General features: G+C 40.0%; 1 protein-coding gene and 2 long non-coding RNA genes across 3 annotated transcripts in view; 2 read left to right on the forward strand and 1 right to left on the reverse strand.

Moving 5' to 3' along the window:
* LOC123334759 overlaps positions 1-24,784 on the reverse strand; it is a 53,850-nt gene that overhangs the window by 3,512 nt on the left and 25,554 nt on the right. Inside the window, exon 3 of the long non-coding RNA XR_006552869.2 lies at positions 16,473-16,602. This is a non-coding gene — a long non-coding RNA (uncharacterized LOC123334759). The remainder of the gene's footprint in view (positions 1-16,472; positions 16,603-24,784) is intronic.
* Positions 3,150-3,579, forward strand: LOC102392411 (small EDRK-rich factor 2-like). The gene has a single exon (XM_044946732.1). The coding sequence runs from the start codon at positions 3,176-3,178 to the stop codon at positions 3,359-3,361; it is 186 nt and encodes a 61-aa protein (XP_044802667.1). The 5' UTR covers positions 3,150-3,175; the 3' UTR covers positions 3,362-3,579.
* The window catches only part of LOC123334758, a 31,858-nt gene continuing 25,583 nt past the window's right edge, over positions 18,510-24,784 (forward strand). Inside the window, exon 1 of the long non-coding RNA XR_006552868.1 lies at positions 18,510-19,039. This is a non-coding gene — a long non-coding RNA (uncharacterized LOC123334758). The remainder of the gene's footprint in view (positions 19,040-24,784) is intronic.

A 24,784-nucleotide genomic window follows, 5' to 3' on the forward strand; every position in this document is an offset into this window, starting at 1 on the left:
AGTCACTGGTACTTAATCAACAGATCCCATACTGTTACTTAACTCTGTATTTTATGTTTCCTCATGCCTTTATTTTGACTATTTGAGTACATTATCAACAATTTTCAGGGGAGGACTTTCCTTTGATAGTTGTATAATAGGAAGATACACGACACCTTAAGCAATAATGACAACAGCTGTTAAGGAATTCCTACATGCAAAAGTTTCTTGTGTATCTAATTCTCAAAACGATTCTATGAGGCACATACCATTTCCATTTTTTTAAATGGGTAAACTAAGGCAGGAGAGGTTAAGTAGCTTGCCCAAGGTCACAGAGTTCTAAATGGAGAAACCAGGATTTGAAACTGTCTGATTCTTTTATGACCCCATGACTGTAGCCCTCAAGGTTCTTCTTGTCTGGGACTTCCCAGGCAAGAACACTGGAGTGGGTTGCCATTTCCTCCTCCAGATGACCTTCCCAACCTGGGGATTGAACCCGCATCTCCTGTGTTAGTAAGCAGATTCTTTACCACTGAGCCACCACTCAGCCTGCCAATGCAGGAGATGTGGGTTTGATCCTTGGGTTGGAAAGATCCCCTGGAGAAGGAAATGACAACCCACTCCAGTATCCTTGCCTGGGAAATCCCATGGACAGAGGAGCCTGGTGGACTACAGTCCATGGAGGTCACAAAAGAGTCAGACATGACTTAGGGACTAAACAACAAGAGTCTGATTCCAGTGTTTGTGTTTTTTAAACCACAACACTCTACCCATTTCCCAGCAGGTGCTTAAGAAATCTTTGCTGAATGAATGGGATGAGTGGGTATCAAATAAATTATTTAAAAAAATTTTAGCCCATTATTTGAAATGCTATGAATTCATTATTTAATTCTTCAGCAACTTAGAGATTTTCTTTACCAAGTCACCAGTGGGCTGCATATTCAAATGAAAATAAAAATCCTATGAGTATTTTTCAGTAGAGATCTATGAAGAAGAAACCTTGTTTCACAAGCTTGATAATTATCAACTTTGTCCAGGCCTCTGGGCTTTTTTCTCTAATATATACGAAAGCTCTCTGAATGTTTGTCTTCCTCTTCCAGGGACTTAGGCAATCTGATATTACTCTTCATCTCAGAAACATCTCAATAATAAAAACACGAAATTAATCCCTGCAAGATCAATAGGGAAGGGCTTGCAAATGCTACATAGCTGGCAGTTGATGGTAAAAGAGCTATCAATTCTCCAATTCAGAGAATAGCCGGGGTGGAGCCGTCATCTCTGACCATCCACCCAGACACCACGAGGAGCCAGGGAACTTTGCGAGAAGGACTCAGAGAAGATTTCCATTAGAATCCTACAATGATGGGTAGTGGGAGCCTCTGGAGCTGCAGAATTGCACAGTGCTATTTCACAGCCAAATGCAGGCACTTGGAAATTTGAACCTATTACAAGTTATCCTTGGCTGGGAAACAGGATGAACAAAAAATGAAGGTGCTGACAGTTTTGACAAGTGCCAGAACAAAATGGAAGTCAGGAAAACAATCAAAAGAATGCAAGCAATGTGACATTCCTGCATCCTTTACGCTTGTGAGGGAGGAGGCGGCTTCTCTCTTAAGGAAAAGCCCTTGCTCCTAGCAACATTCTGCCAAGATGAGAAGTCTTCCCATGCAATCCCCTTTCTGCAGAGCAGCTGTGGAGGAAAAGCACCATTCTTTCCCATGATTCTTGAGTGTTTTGACTGATGCCTGTGATAGAGTTTAAACTCAGTCAGGCTTTCAAGAGTTGGACAAACAAATCTTGCCCAGAAATGTCAGGCTTTAATAAATTATCATGTCAGTGTCTCAATTTCAGCTCAGTGTTTAGACTGGAAGGAAAGCAGATGAATAAAGCAAACCCTTAACTCATACTAACATATATTCATGTTCGATCACCATGTAAATGACCAACTGCTGCCAGATCACCATATAGGTTACAACAGAAGCAACTATAGAGCAATGAGACTATAAAAGATGATAGACAAGATATAGTTTAGCATATGAATGAAAAAATGTTCTTCAAGATGGCTGTGGGAACTGATCACTTATTTTAATAATATGGCTGCTCATGAATATATAAGAATGTTTGTAAAGTACATAAGCCAGTGTTAAGTGCAATGCTGGAAAACTCAAACCCTGTCGCTAACTAGCTATGTTATCTTGGAAACATAAGATAAGTAAACTTAAGGTTTACTTAACCTCCCTGACCTTTCATATCTTCACCAATAAAATATGTATATTAATTTATTTGATGTCTGAGGGAAATATGTTTGTATGCCAAAATTTTAATATCTTTGACATCTAGAAAGTACTCAATAAATGGTGGCTATAAAAATTATCATCATTAATGATAATAGTGAAATAAGATCAGTTATTAAATAGCTATAGAATCTTGAGCAGTTACTTAACCTCTCTGACTCTGGGTTCACTCATTTAAAATTGAGGTATGTTATACTTCATAGAAACTTCCCATGTGGCTAAGTGGTAAAGAACCCCTCCGCCAAGGCAGGAGCTTTAGGTTCAATCCTTGGGTCAGGAAGATCCCCTGGAGAAGGAAATGGCCACTCACTCCAGTATTCTTGCCTCGAAAATCCGAGGGATAGAGGAGCCTGGCAGGCTACAGTCCAAGGGGTCACAAGGAGTTAAGCATGACGTAGTGACCAATACTTCATAGGGTTGTCAAGGAGATAAATGTGAAAATATGAAAAGCATCCATTGTAGTATTAGGTACACAATAGGTGCTCAATAGATGCAGCTTCTTTTCAGTGACACTTATATAGCAATATGAGCTTATTTAATCCACAAATGGGAGAAAAGTCAGAATAAAGTATCAAATCCACTTTTACCAAGAAACTACTTGTCTCTCTGTTTAAAATCCTATTACAATCTGTTTAAAATATAAAATAAAGATTAAATCCTGATGTAGATTAAATTTGTAGTTAGAAACACCAGACATAAAAGTGCATTCTTATGTGTTATATTTATAATGGAAGATAAATAAAATGCCTGCAAGTAGTAAGAAATTAGAACATAGAAGCTGTTGAAATAAAAGTTATAGTGATGATGCAACGAGGGAACGCAAGGGAGGCAGGCCGGAGCCATTGCCGAGCCATTGCTGTCGCTGTGACCCGCGGTAACCAGCGCGAGCTCGCCAGAAGAATATGAAAAAGCAGAGCGACTCCGTTAAAGGAAAGCGCCGAGATGACAGGCTTTCTGCTGCCGCCCACAAGCAGAGGGACTTGGAGATCATGCAGCAGAAGCAGAAAAAGGCAAACGAGAAGAAGGAGGAACCCAAGTACCTTTGTGGCTTCGTGTCCAACCCTCTTGCCCTTCGCCTGTGTGCCTGAGCCAGTCCCATCACGCTTAGGTTTTCTCCTGTAGTGCTCACAGGTCCCAGCACCAATGGCATTCCCTTTACCTGAGTCTGCAGCGGGTCCCTTTTGTGCTTCCTACCCCTCAGGTAGCCTCTCTCCCCTCTGGGCCACTCCTGGGGGTGAGGGGGTTACCCCTTCCCAGTGTTTTTTATTCCTGTGGGGCTCACCCCAAAGTATTAAAAGTAGCTTTGTAATTCAAAAAAAAAAAAAAAAAAGGAAAAAGTTATAGTGATGAGAATCCATTCACATAATTTCACAAATTTCTTCCTCTTTTATTTCTGTGATGAGTATATAAAAGATGCCACCCCTTCCCCCAAAAAATGCAAAATCCAGGCTTTCAGCTAGAAAGCAAGTGATCAGGAATTCTAGAAGGAATAAATAGATCTGTCTTCATTAATTAAGACTCTAAATAAAATACAGTCCCTTGTGATTGTGACAAAGATCAAAAGATACTTGGATATCATCTTCAAAAGCTTTTGACTCTTGAGAATCTTAAGAATCTTCAGAGCCCTTCATACTCTGGCATGTTTTAATTCTAAATTTAGTCTGTTGACACTTTCAAGAAAGTTAAGAGGTAGCTATAGCAGTTATGGGAATGGATAAAGATTGGGAATAAAGTATGAAATTGAACCAATTAATCAGGGATAATTTAAATGATATTTCTTATAAGTTCTATTTTGGATATCTAGATATACATAAATATTATAAGATATTTTAATAAAGGATAAATGTTTTTATTTTATCATTTTAGAAAATCTTTGAGAATGCTAGCTTCTCAGTTAACTAAGTTAACTCTTAGTCACTAAGTCTGCTTGTTTGCATAACTTGGCAGCTAACCCAAATTATGGACAGCACAGGGGAGGAAATAGCCACTTGATTATTGAGCTCATAAATCTAAATACAAAAACTGATCGTTTTCTATATAGGGGATTAAGTATCAGCATCACATGCAGGGCTCTCTCAAACTACACACAAAAATGCAGACACACACACACACACCCATCAGAGATGCTGGCCACCCATCTTGATATTATACAGATTTCCCTTGGAAGGAAAGTGTGTAGGTTGGAAGAGAAACATACACACACACACACACACACACGATTCTGATACATTCCCTCTTCCCACCACTGAGTTGTGTTCAGTCATGTCAGACTCTCTGTGACCCCATGGACTGCAGCACACCAGGCTTCCCTATCCTTCACTATCACCCAGAATTCACTCAAACTCATGTCCACTGACTCAGTGATGCCATCCAACAGTCTCATCCTCTGTCATTCCCTCCTCCTCCTGCCTTCAATCGTTCCCAGCATCAAGGTCTTTTCCAATTAGTAGGCTCTTCACATCAGGTAGTCAAAGTATTGGAACGTCAGCTTCAGCATCAGTCCTTCCAATGAATATTCAGGGTTGATTTCCTTTAGGATTGACTGGTTTGATCTCCTTTCAGTCCAAGAGACTCTCAAGAGTCTTCTCCAACACCACAGTTCAAAAGCATCAATTCTTTGGTGCTCAGTCTACTTTATGGTCCAAATCTCACATCCATGTTTGACTACTGGAAAAACCATAGCTTTGACTCTAAAAACCTTTGTTGGCAAAGAGATGTCTCTGCTTTTTAATACACTTTCTAGATTCATCATAGCTTTTCTTCCAAGGAGCAAGTATCTTTTAATTTCATAGCTTCAGTCACCATCTGCAGTGATTTTGGATCCCCCCCAAAAATAAAGTCTCTGTTTCCATTGTTTCCCCATCTATTTACCATGAAGTGATGGGACCAGATGCCATGATCTTAGTTTTTTGAATGTTGAGTTTTAAGCCAGCTTTTTCACTCTCCTCTTTCACCTTCAACAAGAGGCTCCTTAGTTCCTCTTTGCTTTCTGCCATTAAGGTGGTGTTATCAGCATATTTGCGGTTCTTGCTCTTTCTCCCAGTAATCTTGATTCCAGTTTGTGCTTCCTCCAGCCCAGCGTTTCTCATGATGTACTCTGCATATAAGTTAAAGAAGCAGGGTGACAATAGACAGCCTTGACGTACTCCTTCCTCAATTTGGAACCAGTCTATTGTTCTATGTCCAGTTCTAACTGTTGCTTCTTGACCTGCATACAGATTTCTCAGGATAAGATAAGGTGGTCTGACATCCCCATCTCTTGAAGAATTTTCCACAGTTTATTGTGATCCACACAGTCAAAGACTAGCATAGTCAGTGAAGCAGTAGATGTTTTTCTGGAATTCCCTTGCTTTTTCTCTGATCCAACAGATGTTGGCAATTTGATCTCTGGTTCCTCTGCCTTTTCTAAATCCAGCTTGTACATCTGGAAGTTCTTGGTTCATGTGTTGTTGAAGCCTAGCTTGAAAGATTTTGAGCATTACTTTGCTAGCATGTGAAATAAGTGCAATTGTGTGGTAGTTTGTACTTTCTTTGGCATTTCCCTTCCTTGGGATTGAAATGAAAACCACTGAGACCTACTGCTAAAAATTGATGGCACTTGTTGCAATCATTTTCATATTTTCCCAAAGACTCAACATATCTGCTGTTATTTAACAGACTCTTATTCCAGGAAAGGCTGTAGAGATGTATTTGAAATAATGATATTTGACTTAGTCAAGTGAGCACTCTGTCACTCTCTTAGCAGAAAAAGCTCAAAACAAAAATTTCATGTTTTTAGCCAGAAGCATCTGCAAAGTATGTCTTTGACCAAAAGTTGATCATTTGAAGAAATATATGAGAAAGAAATATAATTTAGAGCATGATTTCACTACACATGAATCTGCCCAATGGTTTTCCCATCCTGTCCCCAAGTGTATTGTCCCTAGGACACAGCTACAGTTTTAGGAGGATGTTAAATCCAAAAGCAAAAACAAGGTTTTGAATTTATTTTATGTCAACCATTTCAATATACAGTTTTTTAAAAGTATGAGGATCTATTAGTGATTTTCATGCATAATCCTTTTTGTTCAGTCCTGATGTACAATCTGCCAGCAAACTCTTTGATGTGTTTTATTATGTCCCTTCTTGCTATTACTTGATTGTCTCACAGCTGTCTGCTCATTTCTATCTTGATTAATTTCTTCTAGGGTGCCTATATGTCCAATTTGGGAAATGATGTTGTTCTATTTGAGCCGTTGGCTTTTTGTAATAATTAATTAAATGAAATGTAATAAGAAACTACCTAGCCTGAGAAATAAATGATGCTGAGAACTAGGAAAACTAACAGGAGACACTGGGAGTGTGTAAATCTTACTGGAAAGCAGTTTTATTCCTATTTTTCAAAGAGCCATTTATCTAAAGAATACATGTGATCCACTCCAGGTGGGTCCATGGTTCAGACTGAGGCAAAGTCAATCCTTTCAGTTGCTCACGTGCTCTCCTTCTGGTTCATCTTCTTGTGCACCCTCTTTGGAGTTCATGTTTTCTCTTTAGTTTATTAGTAAGAGTGAAGACTTATAAGGAGAAAACTGGATCCACTCTGGAAGATCATTGCACTGAGGACTGTTCTGCTTTTATTAACCTGGTGTCCTGATGAAAAGCTATTACTGAACATTTTAATATGAGTTTTCATCACTAGCTTAAGAAGACTTGAAATGGCAGAATCTACAGAACATAAAATGTCAAAACAGCTGTTTGAAGGGATACATGTCTAGCCACGGGAAACTCCTAGCCAGTCACTCCTTTAAGCTCTTAATTTACATGAGTTTTCAGTGTGCTAAATGGCATCCCACTCCAGTATCCATGCCTGGAAAATCCCATGAACTGAGGAGCCTGGTGGGCTACAGGCCATGGGGTTGCGAACAGTCGGACACGACTGAGCGACTTCACTTTCACTTTCAGTGTGCTATCCTACCTATACTTATAAAAAATATTTTAACAAGGTTTGTCAAAATAATGTCAGTTATTGGTTAAGTGTCAATTGCCCCCTGCCTAAAAAGCAGTCAACTAAATTTTCAACCTTGTAGGAGGCAAAAGCTGTAATTTCGTATTCTGATGTAGAGTGTCAGATAACAAAAAGAACCATTAAGTGCAGAATGTCATACTTCAAAGACATTACAAGCAATCAAAACAACATCTTCATGCCCATGAATTTTGAAAACATTGAGTTTCTCAAAAATTCAGCAGGGGTTTACATGGAGTATAAAATTTACTTCACATAGACACTTTGAATTTTTAAATGAACCATTTGCTGTTAGTAGCAAAGTTGCTCAAGTTTTGCTGGAACTTTAGACAAGAAAAAGGGATCAGACTGGAGTTATGAATATAAACATTCTCAGAGCTCAGATAGTCCCATCACCAAAATCTCACCACTGAAATAGGACTACATCTAATAACCAGTTTAGGGACATACAATGAATTGACTTTAAGGATTTTTTCTAAAATGCTTTACATTTGCAAAACTTGTTACATTTCCCCCTATTTAGAACATTAACTCATCTGTATAATAAACCTTTTTGCATGGACAGATACTCAGGGCTATGATTCAAATATATGAAGCATTAGACTCAGTTCTGCCCTTCCTGACCACACAACATGGCAGTGCCCTCTGCAGAATCCTGGATGATAGAAAACCCCTCCTCCGGCTCCCTCCTGATTTTTCAAGGTGGTTGTACCAGTGATGCCAGTCCTTCCTGGGGGCACAATGGATATGTGAGAAGAATAACAAGTCTTCCAAATAAACATACTCACTCACAAAGGGTAGCAAAAGAAGGTATCATGCACAATGTTTTTACTTTTTAATGCTGTTGATTATATTATGTGGAGTCTCTCCTGACTCTCCAGTGGTTCAGTGGGTAAAGAATCTGCCTGTAACGCAGGAGACAAAGGAGACCCGTGTTCAATCCCTAGGTTGGGAAGATCCCCTGGAGGGGGAAATGGCAAACCACTCCAGTTTTCTTACCTGAAAAATCCCTTGGTCAAAGTAGCCTTATGGGCTATAGTCCAAAAAAAGTGTTGCAAAGAGTCGGATACAACTGAGAAACTAAGCACAACAAACAAAACTCCTGCTTATTAAATAATCATAGACTCTGTAGAAAATGTCAGACAATTATTTATTTAACCTCACACACTTAAAAAAAAAAACCTCTAGGTGCATTGCAAAGGTTTGGGAACTTGCCAAAAATAAAGTCCCTGGGAGATGTCCATGCAAGATGTTGATTGACATAAATATGAAACTTCTTTAGGTCTCACCCTTACACTCTCTGAGCTGAAAATGATAGCAGAAATAGGTACTTAAAATTCCTCAAGTAGGATGCCCAATAAATGTTAGGTAAGAAGAAAATAACTAGACTCCATGTGCTCTAGCAATAGCTGCCAGGACCATTGCTCATGGAAAGTTCTAATGGCTTATGGTTGTCAGGGATGACTAGAACTTGTTGCCATTGAGTCTTTTTTTTTTTTTTTTTTACTTTACAATATTGTATTGGTTTTGCCATACATCAACATGAATCTGCCACGGGTGTACACGTGTTCCCCATCCTGAACCCCCCTCCCACCTCCCTCCCCGTACCATCCCTCTGGGTCATCCCAGTGTGCCATTGAGTCTTATGGGAAGATGGACTTGTGCATGAGGTGAATGCTCATGCAATCCCTTTGTCCCTCTCCTGCTTTAGCAAATATCAGCATGAGGGAACCAGGGAGCAGGAGAGGGAAGAAATACTACCCGGTTATATTATCTGATATTCTAAATGTCAAAGGATACTCTTTCATCTTAAAACAAAATCTAAAATCTTTGCGACAATTTAAGCACAAAATGAAGACTCCCCTCATAAACCAACTTCACTTCTTTGACATTTCTATTATCACTAATTTTCAATAATGTACAGTAGGTTTTGCTTTGTGATAATAAAACTACCCATGTTACAAGTTTGGTTTTATATAATACTCCATATGGTGGATTCATAATAAATTTCTCCTGGGAATACAATCATAAACCACTATTTTCTGCTGTAAAAAACCATTAAAGCACAGACATGCACAAACAAGGTAATCTGCAATAAATTTGGAAATGTTAAAATACTACAAATGTAAATGTATTCAGCTCCATTGCAATGCATGTAATTTCCATAGCTTTATTAGAAATCTTGCCTTTGCAGTGGTTCAGCGATAGGTTATAAATATAGCAGGAATGAGTCAGCATGCAAATCCCTTCTCTGTGAAAAAACAATTTGAAAGGTTTTATAGCCCAAAGCTGTTTATTATTTTGTAAGAATGGTAATGTTAGTTTGTGTTTGGAACCTGCTGAGAGGAGAATTCTCAAAACATCCTGTTTATAAAACAGCAAGAGGGAAAAAATTTCAGCAAATTAAAAAAAGAAAAAAACAACATTTGATTTATGTAAGGTCATGGAAATAGCATTTCCCAAATCCAGCATTTAGCTGATGGACTTCTCTCTGCAGACATTAGGGTCATACAAGAGATGATCAGTATATCCCACTAAGGAAAGCAAAGCAGTGTTAGCTTGGCAAATTTGAATCCTGGAGGCAGATAAGTAAATGTCTCTGGAGATGAGAAGGGGTTATAAAGACGAAGAGGACCAAGGACAGAACTGTCAGGCACAGCTAGAGTAGGGCATGTCATAAGGAAGAGGGAGACCCCGAGGTGCAAGAACCTGAGCTTAGCATGTAGACTGCAGAGGAAAGAGAGTTGCAAGGAGGGTCTCAGATATGGAGGAAAACCCAGGAAGAATGAGGACTGAGAACAGATGACTGGACTTGGAAGTCAAGAGTTCCCTATAACCTTCAGAAGTCTAGCTTCAGGACCTGGTGGGAAGCAGAAGCCACCCTGCAAGAATACAAGGAGTGAGTAGATGGGTGACGGTGTGAATATTACAGACCAGGACCACTTAGCAAAAAGAAGGGAGGGACTTGTTAGCTCGAGTACAAAATGGATCAAGGAAGGGTCTCTCGAGACAGAAAAGAACTGGGGAGGTTTAAAGTCAGTGAAGAGGGGGAAACCAAAGATGCAGGAGATGATAGTTACTCCTAATAGGATGAAGTTCAGGTGGAATGCCAATGAAGTGGTCTCAAGGACATGGGTGAAGGGATTCTCTTAGGTAGGAGGTGGAGCATTTACTTATAAAGAATGGGACTAGTAAAGATAAAGAAAAAATCTGCAGGGAGTATAAGGAAGGAAATTGGTGGAACTGAGGTCCAAAGGCCTCATTCAAAAAACCAAGAAGCAAGCTCTTAAATGTAACAACTCATTTTAAAAAATATTATTATTTCTTTGTGAGCACACAGATAGGGTCTGTGTGTATGATGTGAGGGAACCAAAGACTATAAAAGATTCCAAACTATCCAAACACATGTGCATGTACTCTGTCATGTATATACACATAGATAGACACACACACACACATGCATATACATACTGAGAAAAAAATGCAAGCCCATTCCAAAACTAGATATTCTCATTTATTACATTGCTCACAGTACCGACTGATGACTTTTTCTCAATTTCTCCTTTTCCCTACAGAGGCTCTTTCTAAATACGAATCTTGAGCCCATCTCAAGCAGAATGGAGCTGAGCATCTTCTACAGGGTTCAAAACACATGTAACTGCATAAAGGGAAGTAATCCGGGCATATAAGCACAGAGCTGGTTAGATAAAATGAAATGTGGAAGGCCAGAAATAGAATTTGAAAAGACAATGTTAAAAAAGGAAGCGAAGAATAAGTTTATTTCCCAGCATGAAAGAATTGGTGCATCTTCTTATCTCTGATCACATGAAGAGACTGTGTGAACAGCCCAGGAGTATATATGGGGTTACTATTACAGGATTTTCACCCCAAAATTGAGGAATTCATTCTTTTACATTAAGAGGGAATTGGAGCGGATTTAAAGGAATACATAAGAGTAACAAAAATTCTTTAAAAGGAAGAAAAGGTTTAATAAGGAGGAAATAAAACGGTGACATGGATAAGCCTAGAAAATTATTAAGAGAAAATCAAAACTGTGAGCAAAAAGGGTAAGCAGAACTCACAGAGCTATTTTAAGAGTGAAAACCAAGTGAAAAATGTCAAGTATAAGATTATTCTTATTTGACATTTTTATACAGCAGCAACTTATAAAAACATCAAACACTGACATAATCCTTCCTCTAGCATTTTAACACATCATTATATTGTTAACAACGACAAATGGCTGTAGCCATTCATGACTTTTTAATAGATTTCTTTTATCATAAAAATGTCACTTTTAGGATAATCTGCATTCTCACATTTTTATGTTCCGCTATGGTTTTAAAATGTCAAGTATAGGAGATATCTATGTCTCCAATGCTTAAGAGTTTTACTATAGATCTTGAGAATATCAGTATAAAATAAGCCTTAATCTGATGTGGCTGCTGTGCTCAAGTCATGTTTTCTCCTTTTAAAAATAATTACAAAGTACATCAATTAGGTAAGGATGAAATTGTGGGTTAAAGTCATAATAGACAGGAAATTTGTAGCAGAGGCTGCCTTGACCTAATGCAGCCTTACGTGTTCAATCTTACGTGTTCAATTCCATAGGCACTATTATATAAGAGATATTTGGCCTGCCTGCTCAATTAGCAATGATGGTAACAATGTGTCATTTCTTCAGGAGCTAACATGTGTCAAATCTCCAAGTAGATTTCTTTGATCAATTCTTCTTAAATGTGGGGAAAACAATACGATTAAATATTGTTATCAAAGATCAGGCAAGTCAGCCACAGAAGCGGAATTAGATCTCCCGTGAATCAATATGCTAGGACAGGGACAGAAACTTTTTCTATAAAAGGGCCAAATAGTCAACATTTTAGGCTAGCAGGACACATGATCTGTGTTACAACTACTCAAGTCTGATACCACAGCACAAAAGCCAATGGAGACAGCACATAAATATTGATAAGTGAGCATGGCCCAATAAAAGTGTACCAATAAAACTTTATTTACAAAACCAGGAATTGGGCCAATCCTTGATCTAGTGGATCAACTCACGCAATCTGTCAAAAACTGCAGCTCAAACCTTCGCAAACACTAATTTTGTCTAGATTGAATAATTATAATAACATTAATGAGATTTTCCAGATACCAAGCAACATGCTGGCACTTTATATAAATTATTTCATGTTCATCCTATTCAGTAAGTACTGTTATTGCCTTCATTTTACATATGAGAAAACTCAAGTACAGAGAGGTCTATGAATTACAGAAAGCCACTCAGCTGAAAGTAAAGGAGACAGAATTTGAAAGTAGTCATCTGGATCAAAGATTATGGTCTTAACCACTGCCTGATGCTCAATGCATTTAATTTGTGGATACTAAGAAAACATGAAGCCAATGGACATTTTCCTGGAAAGGGATGGTAGGGTGATAGACTTTTTAAATTTAACAGATGAAGAGAGGGAATGCTCCTTGTGGCTAGGTATCTTGAACCGGCCCATTCTGATCTAATTGTGAGTGCTACTGCACTCCCACCATCACCACTGAGAATAAGACCTACAAACCGAATCCTCCAGCAAGCTGATGCCCAGACCATTAAATGCTCTCAACCATCACGGGGAAAAGCCCTGGGCTAGGGCAGCAAGAAGAAACATGAGTTTAAATCATAGGCGAAACCAGGAAAGAATCTACCCTCTTACAGTCACCTACAGAAAGGCTTGCACCCTGAATTTCTCAGCTCATCCTCCACCACTCTCCAGCCCAAATGAGAATGAATGAAAAACAAATTTTCAACATGAATGAAAACCAAGATGTGGTGCTTCTAGCATCTTTTGTTTGCGTGGCACATTCTCATAGTAGACAAGCATTACTTTATCTTCATCTCACAAATGAACTAAGAGGGGTCATTAAGACCCAGGCCACATAATAAGGAAAGACTCAATATCAACTCTTCTGAGCCAGCTTTGGGGTCTCTTTCCACTTAACCAGACTGTCTTCTAAACTTTCAAAGGGACCTACAGAGTGACAATTTGAAAAAACAAGCCATATCACACATTGAATGGCATTATACATAGACTTTTTGTTCAACTGAGGACACTGAAAAAGACAATCATCATAACCCAAATCTTAAATGATCTCCCTCATTCTGGTAAATTTTGGACAGACTCTAAAACTAAATAAAAGAGGGAGAAACTTAGGTGAAATTTTTCCTCAGAGGCCCAGAACTTACAAGATCTGCTCTCAATACTTTCCACCCAGAAGCATCTCTTCAGGGCAGCCTGGCTGCCAAGGTTATGACACATCCAAGCCAATTCTTGATTTGGCAGCCACAGTAGGAGGAGGGGAGCTCTGGACTCAGTCTTTCCTGCATCCTCCCCATCATTGCACAATGATTGCTCTTTGCGTATCTGCCCAGCAACTCTCCTCCTTTCCAAACACAAGGCAAAGAATGCAAAACATCAAGGCAAGGTCGAAATTTTGTCGACTATATTTGATTATTCTTTCAAACTAGACACAGAACTCTAGTCTAAACAAAGTTGTTGGGAGCTGGGTCTGAATAACTGAGGACAAAGATCGTCCTCATTTTTAAGAGATACAGTCAAAACTTTATCATTTCTCCCTGAAGCAGATATAAGTGTTGTTTATCAGTGCATACACATTACTCTTTCCAGTTTCCTTGTTAAAGAAGAAAATGTCTAATTTACATGTAGAATCCACAAATCATAGCCAGGCCAGACAAGGAAGCAGATGACGATTGTGATTGATATTCCAAAATTTCTGTCCTGATTTTCCCATCCTTAGAATTAGCCACTCCATAAATCAAACCAACATATGAACATCTGATGTCAAAACCAATAGGTCACATCTGTGAAAAGCATCGGAAACATAAAGAACCGGATCCTTCTGTTTTCTTTGAAAAAAACCCACCCCTTCCACCACTTTCTCCATGATACCTTAAAATATGCTGTCTCTGCAAAGAAAATATAATTTTCCACATGTGTATTGGCATAAACAATGGCCATTTTTTCTTCCCACTTGGTTGTGTAGAAAATGAGGAATTAACCCTATTCTCTACTGTAAGTCTAAATGAAACCTTGGCTGTTTCTAGGTAAATAGCTATTATTAAAACATGTGTATATATTATCTACCAATAACCTAGTAGAGATGAATATCCCTCATTTCTTTATAATGTTTCAGTTTCTGGTGATCATACCTCAGAGTTGAAGGCACAAGATTACACAGTTAGGAGATGTAAGAGTTGCCTCCTATTCTCACCCACATCAACTTAGGAGACTCACTTGTGACTCTAGACCTTGAGTCTTCTCTCTCCAAGAAGCTCCAAGCACAAATACTTAAAAGGGCAACACTGGTGACCCACCACCCCCAAAACATGTGTTGTGAGGTCTTTTCTAGTCATGGTTTTGAACTTAAAATTGTAAAATGTTTAGAACTGAAAGAACCTCACAGACCACTCCAACAAAATTTTTTATTTACAGCAAAGGAATCTGAATGGTGAAGAGTATAAATGACCTCTTTAAGGTTATAAACCTATGCACAAGACACCTTGGTCTCCTGAGGCTCAGCCTCATTCTTCCCCTCCTCCTTGTTCCATTTTCAGCTGCATCATCTGTATACTTGTGAGGTGTCTTTGGTGGCCCCAGCATACTTGCTGGGTGGCTGGTGAAAATGAGAGCTGCCCCTGGCTACTGGAACAAACTTTAGTCTTCATGAAGCTAACATTCCCTACAAGGATGATCCATGGCTCATCTCAAACTGCTTGACTAGAATGACTATAACATGTTGCACATGGTATGAAGTCAATTAAATATTTTTCCAACAAATAAAATAAGCAAATCAGCCCATAGAACCACATGGTTCATTTGGTGGTTTGTTGTTGTTCAGTGTCTAAGTCATATCCAATTCTTTGTGACCCCATGGACTATAGCCCACCAGGCTCCTCTGTCCATGGGGTTTTCCAGGCAAGAATATTGGAGTGGGTCATATTCCTTCTCCAGGGGATCTTCCCAGACAAGGGACCAAATCCATATCTCCTGCATTGGCAGATGGATTCTTTACCATTGACCCATCAGGGAAGGTCAATTTTGTGGTTATAAAGAGGCAATTGTATTACATTGTAGAACACTGTAGAAATGCATATAGCTTTCCCAGATCAGGAGACTCAGTCATCACCAACCTAGGGCCATGGTGACCCTTACTCTATGTATTGACATAGCTAAAGGTTCATGTGTTATAGAAAAATTTAATAAGGCGCCTGATGAATGAAATTGAGATGTGGAATAAAAAATTAAAGAACCTTTAAGATCATGCTCTTATTTTATCTATTTGGGGGTCACAGACTCAAGAGAACCAGTGGACTTTGCTAAGCTGCCCCTTGACCTCAAGTGCAGCTGTTTCCACCACTAGAGGCTGCCTCCTGCCCACTGGAGGGCTTTTGTCCATGAAACTAGATCTCTACAACATGGAGCCAGTTTCTACAGTTCAATGTTCTACTCATAGCCCTTCAAATATCTACTGGCTAATTTAATTAAGATTGGAAATTTAGTCAGCTTAGTTGGTCTTTTACTACTGGTAGATTATTAGCCTTGAGACTTCAGTCTGTATGCTGTGTCAGTCAGCTAAATCAAACTGCAGATTCCTTCCATTTAACTTGGATAGGTGATCTGACTTAATACCTGCTCAGAAACTAGCTTTGGTTTCTTTGCCCAGGTAGGCTGAATTCTGCTTCCTCCTCCTCTCTGTTCTTACACTTACTGAAGGCTCTGCAAATGGCAGCAACTCTGTGGGCAGTGAGAACACCCCGCCCACAATCACCAGGCTTGTCATCCTCGGTGTGTCAATTCGACTGTCTGTTCCTTCCACAACCTCCACACCCTACCCGACTCTTCACAAATGTCTGTAGGATAGATTGAGCCTTCTGCTCAATAGCCCAGGAGTATGGGAATTCTTGTCCTCTTGGCTAAAAGCTGAGAAAGCAAGAACTATTTGTATGGGAGCACTATAAGACATATAAGGGAATATATCTTCCATGCCAGCTTCTCAAAAGTCAAAGAATCTGTGCTCACGTTCAAGTGAAATCTAAGGAACTGTAGATGTCTCATCCTTTCCAACATAACCCGTAACCAGGGCTGGAATAGGTAAATGTTACCTCCTCTGACAGGATAGAGACTTACCTGTGTGCCCACTGTACATTCAGGGAAATCTTTTCACTGCAAGCTCCTCAAATGTTCCATGTTGTTGGGGAGTCTAAACACCTTTCCAGAAGACTTTCACTGTTGACTCTACTTGACCTCAGTTCTCCATCTGAAAGAACCATTCTTTTTGACCTCTGTGTAAGTACTGCCCAGCCAGACAGCCCCAATCAACATGGTGACCCAGGGGATGACATGCTGTAATCAGATACCAGATTGTTCTTATAACCCATTGGCTCTACTTGTTGGGTGGGTCTCTGAACTTTAAAAAGTGGAAGAAAAAAAAAAAACTAAGGAAATACGGTCAAGTAGGAAATGGCATGCTCCTGTTTCAGAAAATGTTGGCAGTGTGGGGCAGCAACCTGGACTGAAGTGCCAATTCTATCTGAGAGTAATTAACAAACAATAAATATAACAAGCAGGAAGAGAGTGACAATAGGTGGCTTCATTTAACTGGTACTTATTGTATACCAGGCTACATTCTTAGTTCCTTACACATGTAATTGCATTTAATAATATTTCCAGTGTAAGCAAATTGGTCAGATTACTTTCTCTTCCCAAGGCTTTGATTTTCAGAACCGTTACACTGAGATAATAGTTACATCATAGAGATGTTGTAAAAATTAAATTTAAAAATGGAGACAAATGCAATGTCAAACTCTAAAGTGATTTACAAATATTCAGCATCATCTTATTATTATAGAGGTTCCATTCCCTCCAAGGATATTCAAGTAAAAAGCCTACAATCCATAGCTGAGTCCTGATCAAGTAAAGGGGAACCCCAGCAGTGACCCTAGCAGTGAATCCTGTACCCTCAAACACAAAGCCAAAATACCCAAGCATCATCTTTCACAAAATTAAACAAAAGGTTCTGAACTAAATGACCGCCAGGGTGGGCTTCGCTGGTGGGCCAGTGGTTAAGAATACACCTGCCAATGCAGGGGACATAGGTTTGATCCCTGGTTGGGGATGATCCTTCATGCCACAGGGCAACTGAGCCCATGTGCCACAACTACTGAAGCCCACGTGCCTAGAGCCCGTGCTCTGCAACAACACAAGCCACTACAATGACTGCATAGCTAGAGAGAAGCCCCTGCTGGCCACAACTAGAAAAAGCCTGTGCCCAGCAATGAAAACCTAGCACAACCAGAAATAATTAATTTTTTTTTTTTTTTTTAATAAATGAGTGTCAGGGTAAAGGTTGGGAAGTTGATCTCTCCTTCTCCCTTCCAATAAGGCAGTGACATAAAGTAACCTGCATACATTCTGACACCACCTCCCCACCTAGATGTTTCCATGAAAGCAGAAGGCACTGCCAGCATTCAAGAAAGCCCTGTTCTCTGGAAACTTTCCCAGACTGAAGAGGGCCCTGGAAACCTGCTCCCTCCCACAGGCCCCTGTGCAAGGAACAGCAGGCGTCTTAAAGGGGCTGCAGGCACCCTGGGCCTCTCTCTGGCTGCTTGCTCCAGAACTGAAGAGCCTGGTAAGAATATACAGTGTTTTTGGAAATGCTTTTAATCAAAATCACTGCAGGTGGTGACTGCAGCCATGAAATTAAAAGACGCTTACTCCTTGGAAGGAAAGTTATGACCAACCTAGATAGCATATTCAAAAGCAGAGACATTACTTTGCCAACAAAGGTCCGTCTAGTCAAGGCTATGGTTTTTCCTGTGGTCATGTATGGATGTGAGAGTTGGACTGTGAAGAAGGCTGAGCGCCGAAGAATTGATGCCTTTGAACTGTGGTGTTGGAGAAGACTCTTGAGAGTCCCTTGGACTGCAAGGAGATCCAACCAGTCCATTCTGAAGGACATCAGCCCTGGGATTTCTTTGGAAGGAATGATGCTAAAGCTGAAACTCCAGTACTTTGGCCACCTCATGCGAAGAGTTGACTCACTGGAAAAGACTCTGATGCTGGGAGGGATTGGGGGCAGGAGGAGAAGGGGACGACAGAGGATGAGATGGCTGGATGACATCACTGACTCGATGCACATGAGTTTAGGTGAACTCTGGGAGTTGGTGATGGACAGGGAGGCCTGGTGTGCTGCGATTCATGGGGTCGCAAAGAGTCGGACACGACTGAGCGACTGAACTGAACTGAATTGAACTTCCTCTTATTTAGAGTTTTGTCTTCCCAGTATTTCTTTTTAAAACGAATCCCCTGTCCTTTCAAGAACTGAATTATATTTTCACATTTTCCACTTTCTTCTCCCAGCACTAACTTCCTGGAAAAGTGCCAAAGTGAATGGGCCAAGTTCTACCCCTAGTGTTGCCTTGTACTCTCCAAGGCAGGAATGCTTTCTGTATCTCCTACGCCTCTGCAGCTTAGGAGAATACAGCGCTCAGACTTAAATTGCCTTTTAGGCAAAATTACTCACTTTAAGACAGGAAGTTCTGTGTTCTACTCTGTTGGATTTTCAAGAGGCCCCGATACCACCGCCTTACAGCATCAGCTGTGATGGAATACCAAGTGCTGGTCCCGCCAGTCAGCGAAGAGAACACCACGGGTTCTATAACCACCGTGTTACAAATAGGAAGCAGACCTTAGAGGTAAAGCAAAATGGGCTCTGGGTTTGATTCCAATTGCATTACTTATTAACTGTGAGAATTTGGGCCAGTGACATGACCTCTCTGTGCCTGAGTTGCCTAACTTCTAGAATGTCAATAATGATAGTACCAACTTTACAATTGATCACGAGGAATAAAGTTATATAAATAATGAATGTAAAACTTATTTAGAATATTCAGTATATACTGATGCTGCTAAACCCTCTCTATTAGTGTTTACGTGGTTGGTATAAACAATTACCACAGGCTAGCTGGCTTAAAGCAACAGAAACTTATTCTCTGTCTGTTTTGGAGGCCAGAAGTGTGAAATCAAAATGTCAGTGGGGTTTGTTCCTTCCTAAGACTTTGAGGAAAAATCTGTTCTATGCTGCTCTTCTGGTTTCTGATCACTACTGCCAGGTCTGCACGTTCTTGGCTTATGGCTCCAATCTCTGACTCTCTCTTTTAAATGTCTTCTGCCCTTTTTCTCTTATAAAGACAATTGTCAATGGATCGAGGGCCTAAACCAACATGATTTCATTTCCAGATCCTTAATTTAACTGTATCTGCAAGTGTAATTTGGTCATCCACACAAGGTCAATTCCACAGGTTCCAGGTGGATATATATGCCTTACTGGCAGGCCACCATTTAACCACTTACACCCTCCCTCCAAAATAAAAATAAGTCAGTTTAGGTCCCATGAACCTCACACTTACTCTCCCTGTGTGAACCAGGACATGGGTCAGTTTTTTCTCACAAATTTCTTTACTCACTCTTTCTATTCAGAGGCCCTTTTGATTAGATTCTTCACAGATATGACACGTGACTGTTTTCTCCTATCACGTGGCTCATGAGTTTGCAGATGGAACATGGGCATAAGTGATGGGAAGTGTGGAGTAGGGTTTTAGATAAAGAAATAGAAGATGGCCCAACTCAACCCCTCATGTCCTTGAGAAGGTAACAGAGACCTCAGAAAGGATGTGTGTTGTCCAGGTGTTTCAGGTAATATGACGACAGAGTCATCACAGAGTCAGGCACTGGCCCAGGGCCCTGCCTCTCTTTCCAGTCACCTCCCACAGGGTCACCCTCTCACCACACCCCGCAGCTATAAGGTCACACACAGCGTTCTACAAGTCCACATGGGGGAAACCAACTTGTATCACACCTTACTCGACACCCCTGATTAATTCTAAAGGCCACACCAGTTTTAGTCCATCAAATTAAGGCCATAAAATTAAGATGTAAATAGCAAAAGTTAGCAGTGCCAGGATGCCAATCAACCTTTGATTTGCTTTTGTTAAGTTTGGGGGTACAAGGAGAAAGTTTGGGAAATGCTTCCCATCCTACATATGAGCAACAGAATTTGTAACTTCTTGGGAATCTTTGATGATACAAATAATCTCATATTCTAAAGATTCACCTGATATACCAATTATTTGGAACTCAAATACTCCACCCTGTAGTATCAATATTAACCATAATGAATAAGTTCTCAGGCTAAAGCATACAAAATAATATAATTATAACAAAAAAGAAGTCAGTATTAACAATATAAGTAATTAAAAAAAGAAAATTTAAATTGAATTATAGGAAGTTAATTCTTTTATTAATTTGCCCAGAATTTCAGCTTGAGGAAAAATAGGTTTAATAAAAAGAAAATCAGGAGGTAGAAGAAATTGGGGCTTCTGGGTATTTTCAAGGATGTCAAAGGTCAATTAAATTTAATTCCATTTTGAATTTATGGATTCTTTTTCCCAAAAGGAGAAATATTTTATGGCTCTCTACAATTTTCAAACTGCTTTCAATGCAAAATTTCATCTACAAGACCAGACCAATGAGTGGCAATTTTATCCAGCAGCCAGAACAAATGAATTCCAGCAACTGATAAATTAGCAACTGGGAAGAAGTCATTACTGGTCTCTCGCAAATCCTCACTCCCCAGAGTGTGGTCAGGAGCCTCAGCATCACCTGGGAGCTTGGTAGAAATGCAGAGTCTCATCTGGACCATAGGCCTACAGGGATCAGAATCTGCATTTCAACAAGATCCCCAGGGGATTCCTCTGCACATCAGCATCTGGGCAGCAATGCTTCTACTAGTGAACAGCGTCACCTTTATGAAATAAAGCAGTTAACCAAGGGAAAATGCTCATGGAAAAATACACATTTGATTTTTAGTTTCAGCAATGTTGCAAACTGAACTCAAATCCTCTTTCCCTTCACAAAACAGAGATGCTGGATAAACCATAATGGTTTTTTAAGTCAAACTCAAAAGACAGGGGAGTTTTCTGGCTTCCAAAACACTACAAAGGAACTCATACTACTCTAGAGAGTGCAGCAGAACCCTGGAGGATAGCAGACTTGGTTACAGGCCCTAACAAAGAGGGATCAGAATCATAAAATCCCAATGATCACCAGAGATGGTAATGGAGATGATAACCGGTCCATATGAAGTGTGATGCTAAAACTTCTACATAAGCCCTCCCTGCTTTGTGGAAAGGGAATGATAGAGCTTCCCAAGGGGGCTGGGTAAGAAGCAAAGCAGCATCAAGTCTGTGGGGCCTATAGGTCCTAATTTGTGCCACATACAGATACGGAGTCCAAATGAATACTATCCACATGGGGCCGGAATCTCAAACTAACAAATAACTGTGAAAAGTCACCCTGGACAAGCGAAACCCTGGGGACACCCATCCAGGGCAAATATAAAACCTCTCTGTAAATATACTCCCACAAGCCAGGCACATCTGACTCATACATTATGATAATAAACCCAGCTGGGGCTAAGCCTACAAGCACAGATTAAAACAACACAAGAAAAGAATTCACTACAAGAGGGCATATCAGGTAACATGAGCAGTGGATTAGCATGCCCCAAAACACAGGATAATAGAACCATTCCAAAGAGACTATTCTTTTATTTAAACTTCCAAGCAATTTACTAGTAAAGAAAAAACTGAAACTAACAGGTAATTTCCAGAAGGCAAAAGAGAAAAGGAAAGATATGCCCATTTGAATGCAGAGTTCAAAAGAATAGCAAGGAGAAATAAGAAAGCCGTTCCCAGTGATCAATGCAAAGAAATAGAGGAAAACAATAGAAAGGGAACGACTAGAGATCTCTTCAAGAAAATTAGAGATAACAAGGGAACATTTCATGCAAAGATGGGCTCGATAAAGGACAGAAATGGTATGGACCTAACAGAAGCAGAAGATATTAAGAAAAGGTGGCAAGAATACACAGGAGAACTATACAAAAAAGATCATCATGACCCAGATAACCACAATGGTGTGATCACTCACCTGGAGCCAGACGTCCTGGAATGTGACATCAAGTGGGCCTTAGGAAGCATCACTACAAACAAAGCCAGTGGAGGTGATGGAATTCCAGTTGAGCTATTTCAAATCCTAAAAGATTATGCTGTGAAAGTGATGCACTCAATATGCCAGCAAATTTGGAAAACTCAGCAGTGGCCACAGGACTGGAAAAGGTCCATTTTCATTCCAATCCCAAAGAAAGGCAATGCCAAAGAATGCTCAAACTACAGCACAATTGCACTCATCTCACACACTAGAAAAGTAATGCTCAAAATTCTCCAAACCAGGCTTAACAGTACATGAACCAGGAACTTCCAGATGTTCAAGCTGGTTTTAGAAAAGGCAGAGGAACCAGAATAAATTGCCAACATCCATTGGATCATTGAAAAAGCAAGAGTTCCATAAAAACATCTACTTCTGCTTCATTGACTACACCAAAGCCTTTGACTGTATGGATGACAACAAACTGTGGAAAATTCTTCAAGAGATGGGAATACCAGACCACCTAACATGCCTCCTGTGAAATCTGTATGCAGGTCAAGAAGCAACAGTTAGAACTGGACATGGAGCAAGACTGGTTCCAAATCAGGAAAGGAGTACATCAAGGCTGCATATTGTTACCCTGCTTATTTAACTTCTATGCAGAGTACATCATGAGAAATGCTGGGCTGGATGAAGCACAAGCTGGAATCAAGATTGCCAGGAGAAATATCAATAACCTCAGATATGCAGATGACACCACCTTAATGGCAAAAAGGAAAGAAGAACTGAAGAGCCTCTTGATGAAAGTGAAAGAGGAGAGTGAAAGACTTGGCTTAAAACTCAACATTCAGAAAACTAAGGTCATGGCATCTGGTCCCATCACTTTATGGCAAATAGATGTGGAAATAGTGACAGACTTTATTTTTTGGGAGGGGAAGCTCCAAAGTCACTGCAGATGGTGACTGCAGCCATGAAATTAAAAGACCCTTGCTCTTTGGAAGAAAAGCTATGATGAATCTAGCTGTTGCTGCTAAGTCAAGTCAGTTGTGTCCGACTCTATGCGACCCCACAGATGGCAGCCCACCAGACTCCTCGGTCCCTGGGTTTCTCCAGGCAAGAATACTAGAGTGGATTGCCATTTCCTTCTCCATGATGAATCTAGAGAGTGTATTAAAAAGCAGAGAGATTATTTTGCCCGACAAAGGTCTGTCTAGTCAAAGCTATGGTGTTTGTAATAGTCATGTATGGATGTGAGAATCGGACTATAAAGAAAGCTGAGCACTGAAGAATTGATGCTTTTGAACTGTGGTGTTGGAGAAGACTCTTGAGAGTCCCTTGGACTGCAAGGAGATCTGACCAGTCCATCCTAAAGGAAATCAACCCTGAATATTCATTGGAAGGACTGATGCTGAAGCTGAAATTCCAATACTTTGGCCACCTGATGCAAAAAACTGACTCATTTGAAAAGACCCTGATGCTGGGAAAGATTGAAGGTGGGAGGAGAAAGGGATGACAGAGGATGAGATGGTTGGATGGCATCACCAATTCTATGGACATGCGTTTGAGTAAGCTCTGAGAGTTGGTGATGGATCAGGAAACCTGTTGTGCTGCAATCCATAGGGTCACAAAGAGTCAGACACTACTGAGAGACTGAACTGAACAGGTAATTTACAGATGAGAAAGCTGAAGTTCAGAAAGTCTAAGTTCTAATAAGGACTGTAGGCTTAAGTCCAGTCCCAGTACTTTTTCTACCACATCACATTATCTCTGTTCTTAATAAACGTAGGACTAACTCCTATCTATTAGTTGGATCAATTCTTTGATTCATTTAAAACAGATGAGAGAGAAAATATTTTCTTAGTTTGGGAAAGGAAAATCCTCATTCAGTTAATTTGATTTTGAGCAGCCCTTTTTTTACATGACAAAGGAAGGAAATTGGTAGGTACCTTTGTATACTCAGGAACTTTTACTGGGGAAAAAGGAAGTGACAATATAAGAAGTTTGCGGCAATTGGACAAAATGAGAGATACTAGGTAAATATCCATCTGGATTTCCAGAATGTTCAGAAGATGAGGACTTATACCTTGGCGATTGTCTTTGTTTTTCTAAGGCAGGATGTCAGTTAACCACTGGAACTCGAGTTGAGATGAGTTTTTGCTTTTACTCAGAGGATCATCACTGCATCCCTGAGAGGCTTTCTATAGTTGCAGCTTATAACCCACAAACCACCATGCAGGATACTAAAGAACTGGTGTATAGCTCGGGCATTACAGCAAAGTCATAATTTCTTATCTCTTACCCCTTATTAAATTGCAATTAAATTCCATCATTCAGAACTGCCTGATCTTGAGCCAGATGCATATATCACAAGAAGGCATTAAAATCTGACCTTTTATATCCCCAATAAGAAATGTCATGAGTCCATCACAGAAGCATAACTCCCTTTCAAATTA

The sequence above is a fragment of the Bubalus bubalis genome, chromosome 8 (assembly GCF_019923935.1).
Source record: "Bubalus bubalis isolate 160015118507 breed Murrah chromosome 8, NDDB_SH_1, whole genome shotgun sequence".
NCBI lineage: Eukaryota > Metazoa > Chordata > Mammalia > Artiodactyla > Bovidae > Bubalus > Bubalus bubalis.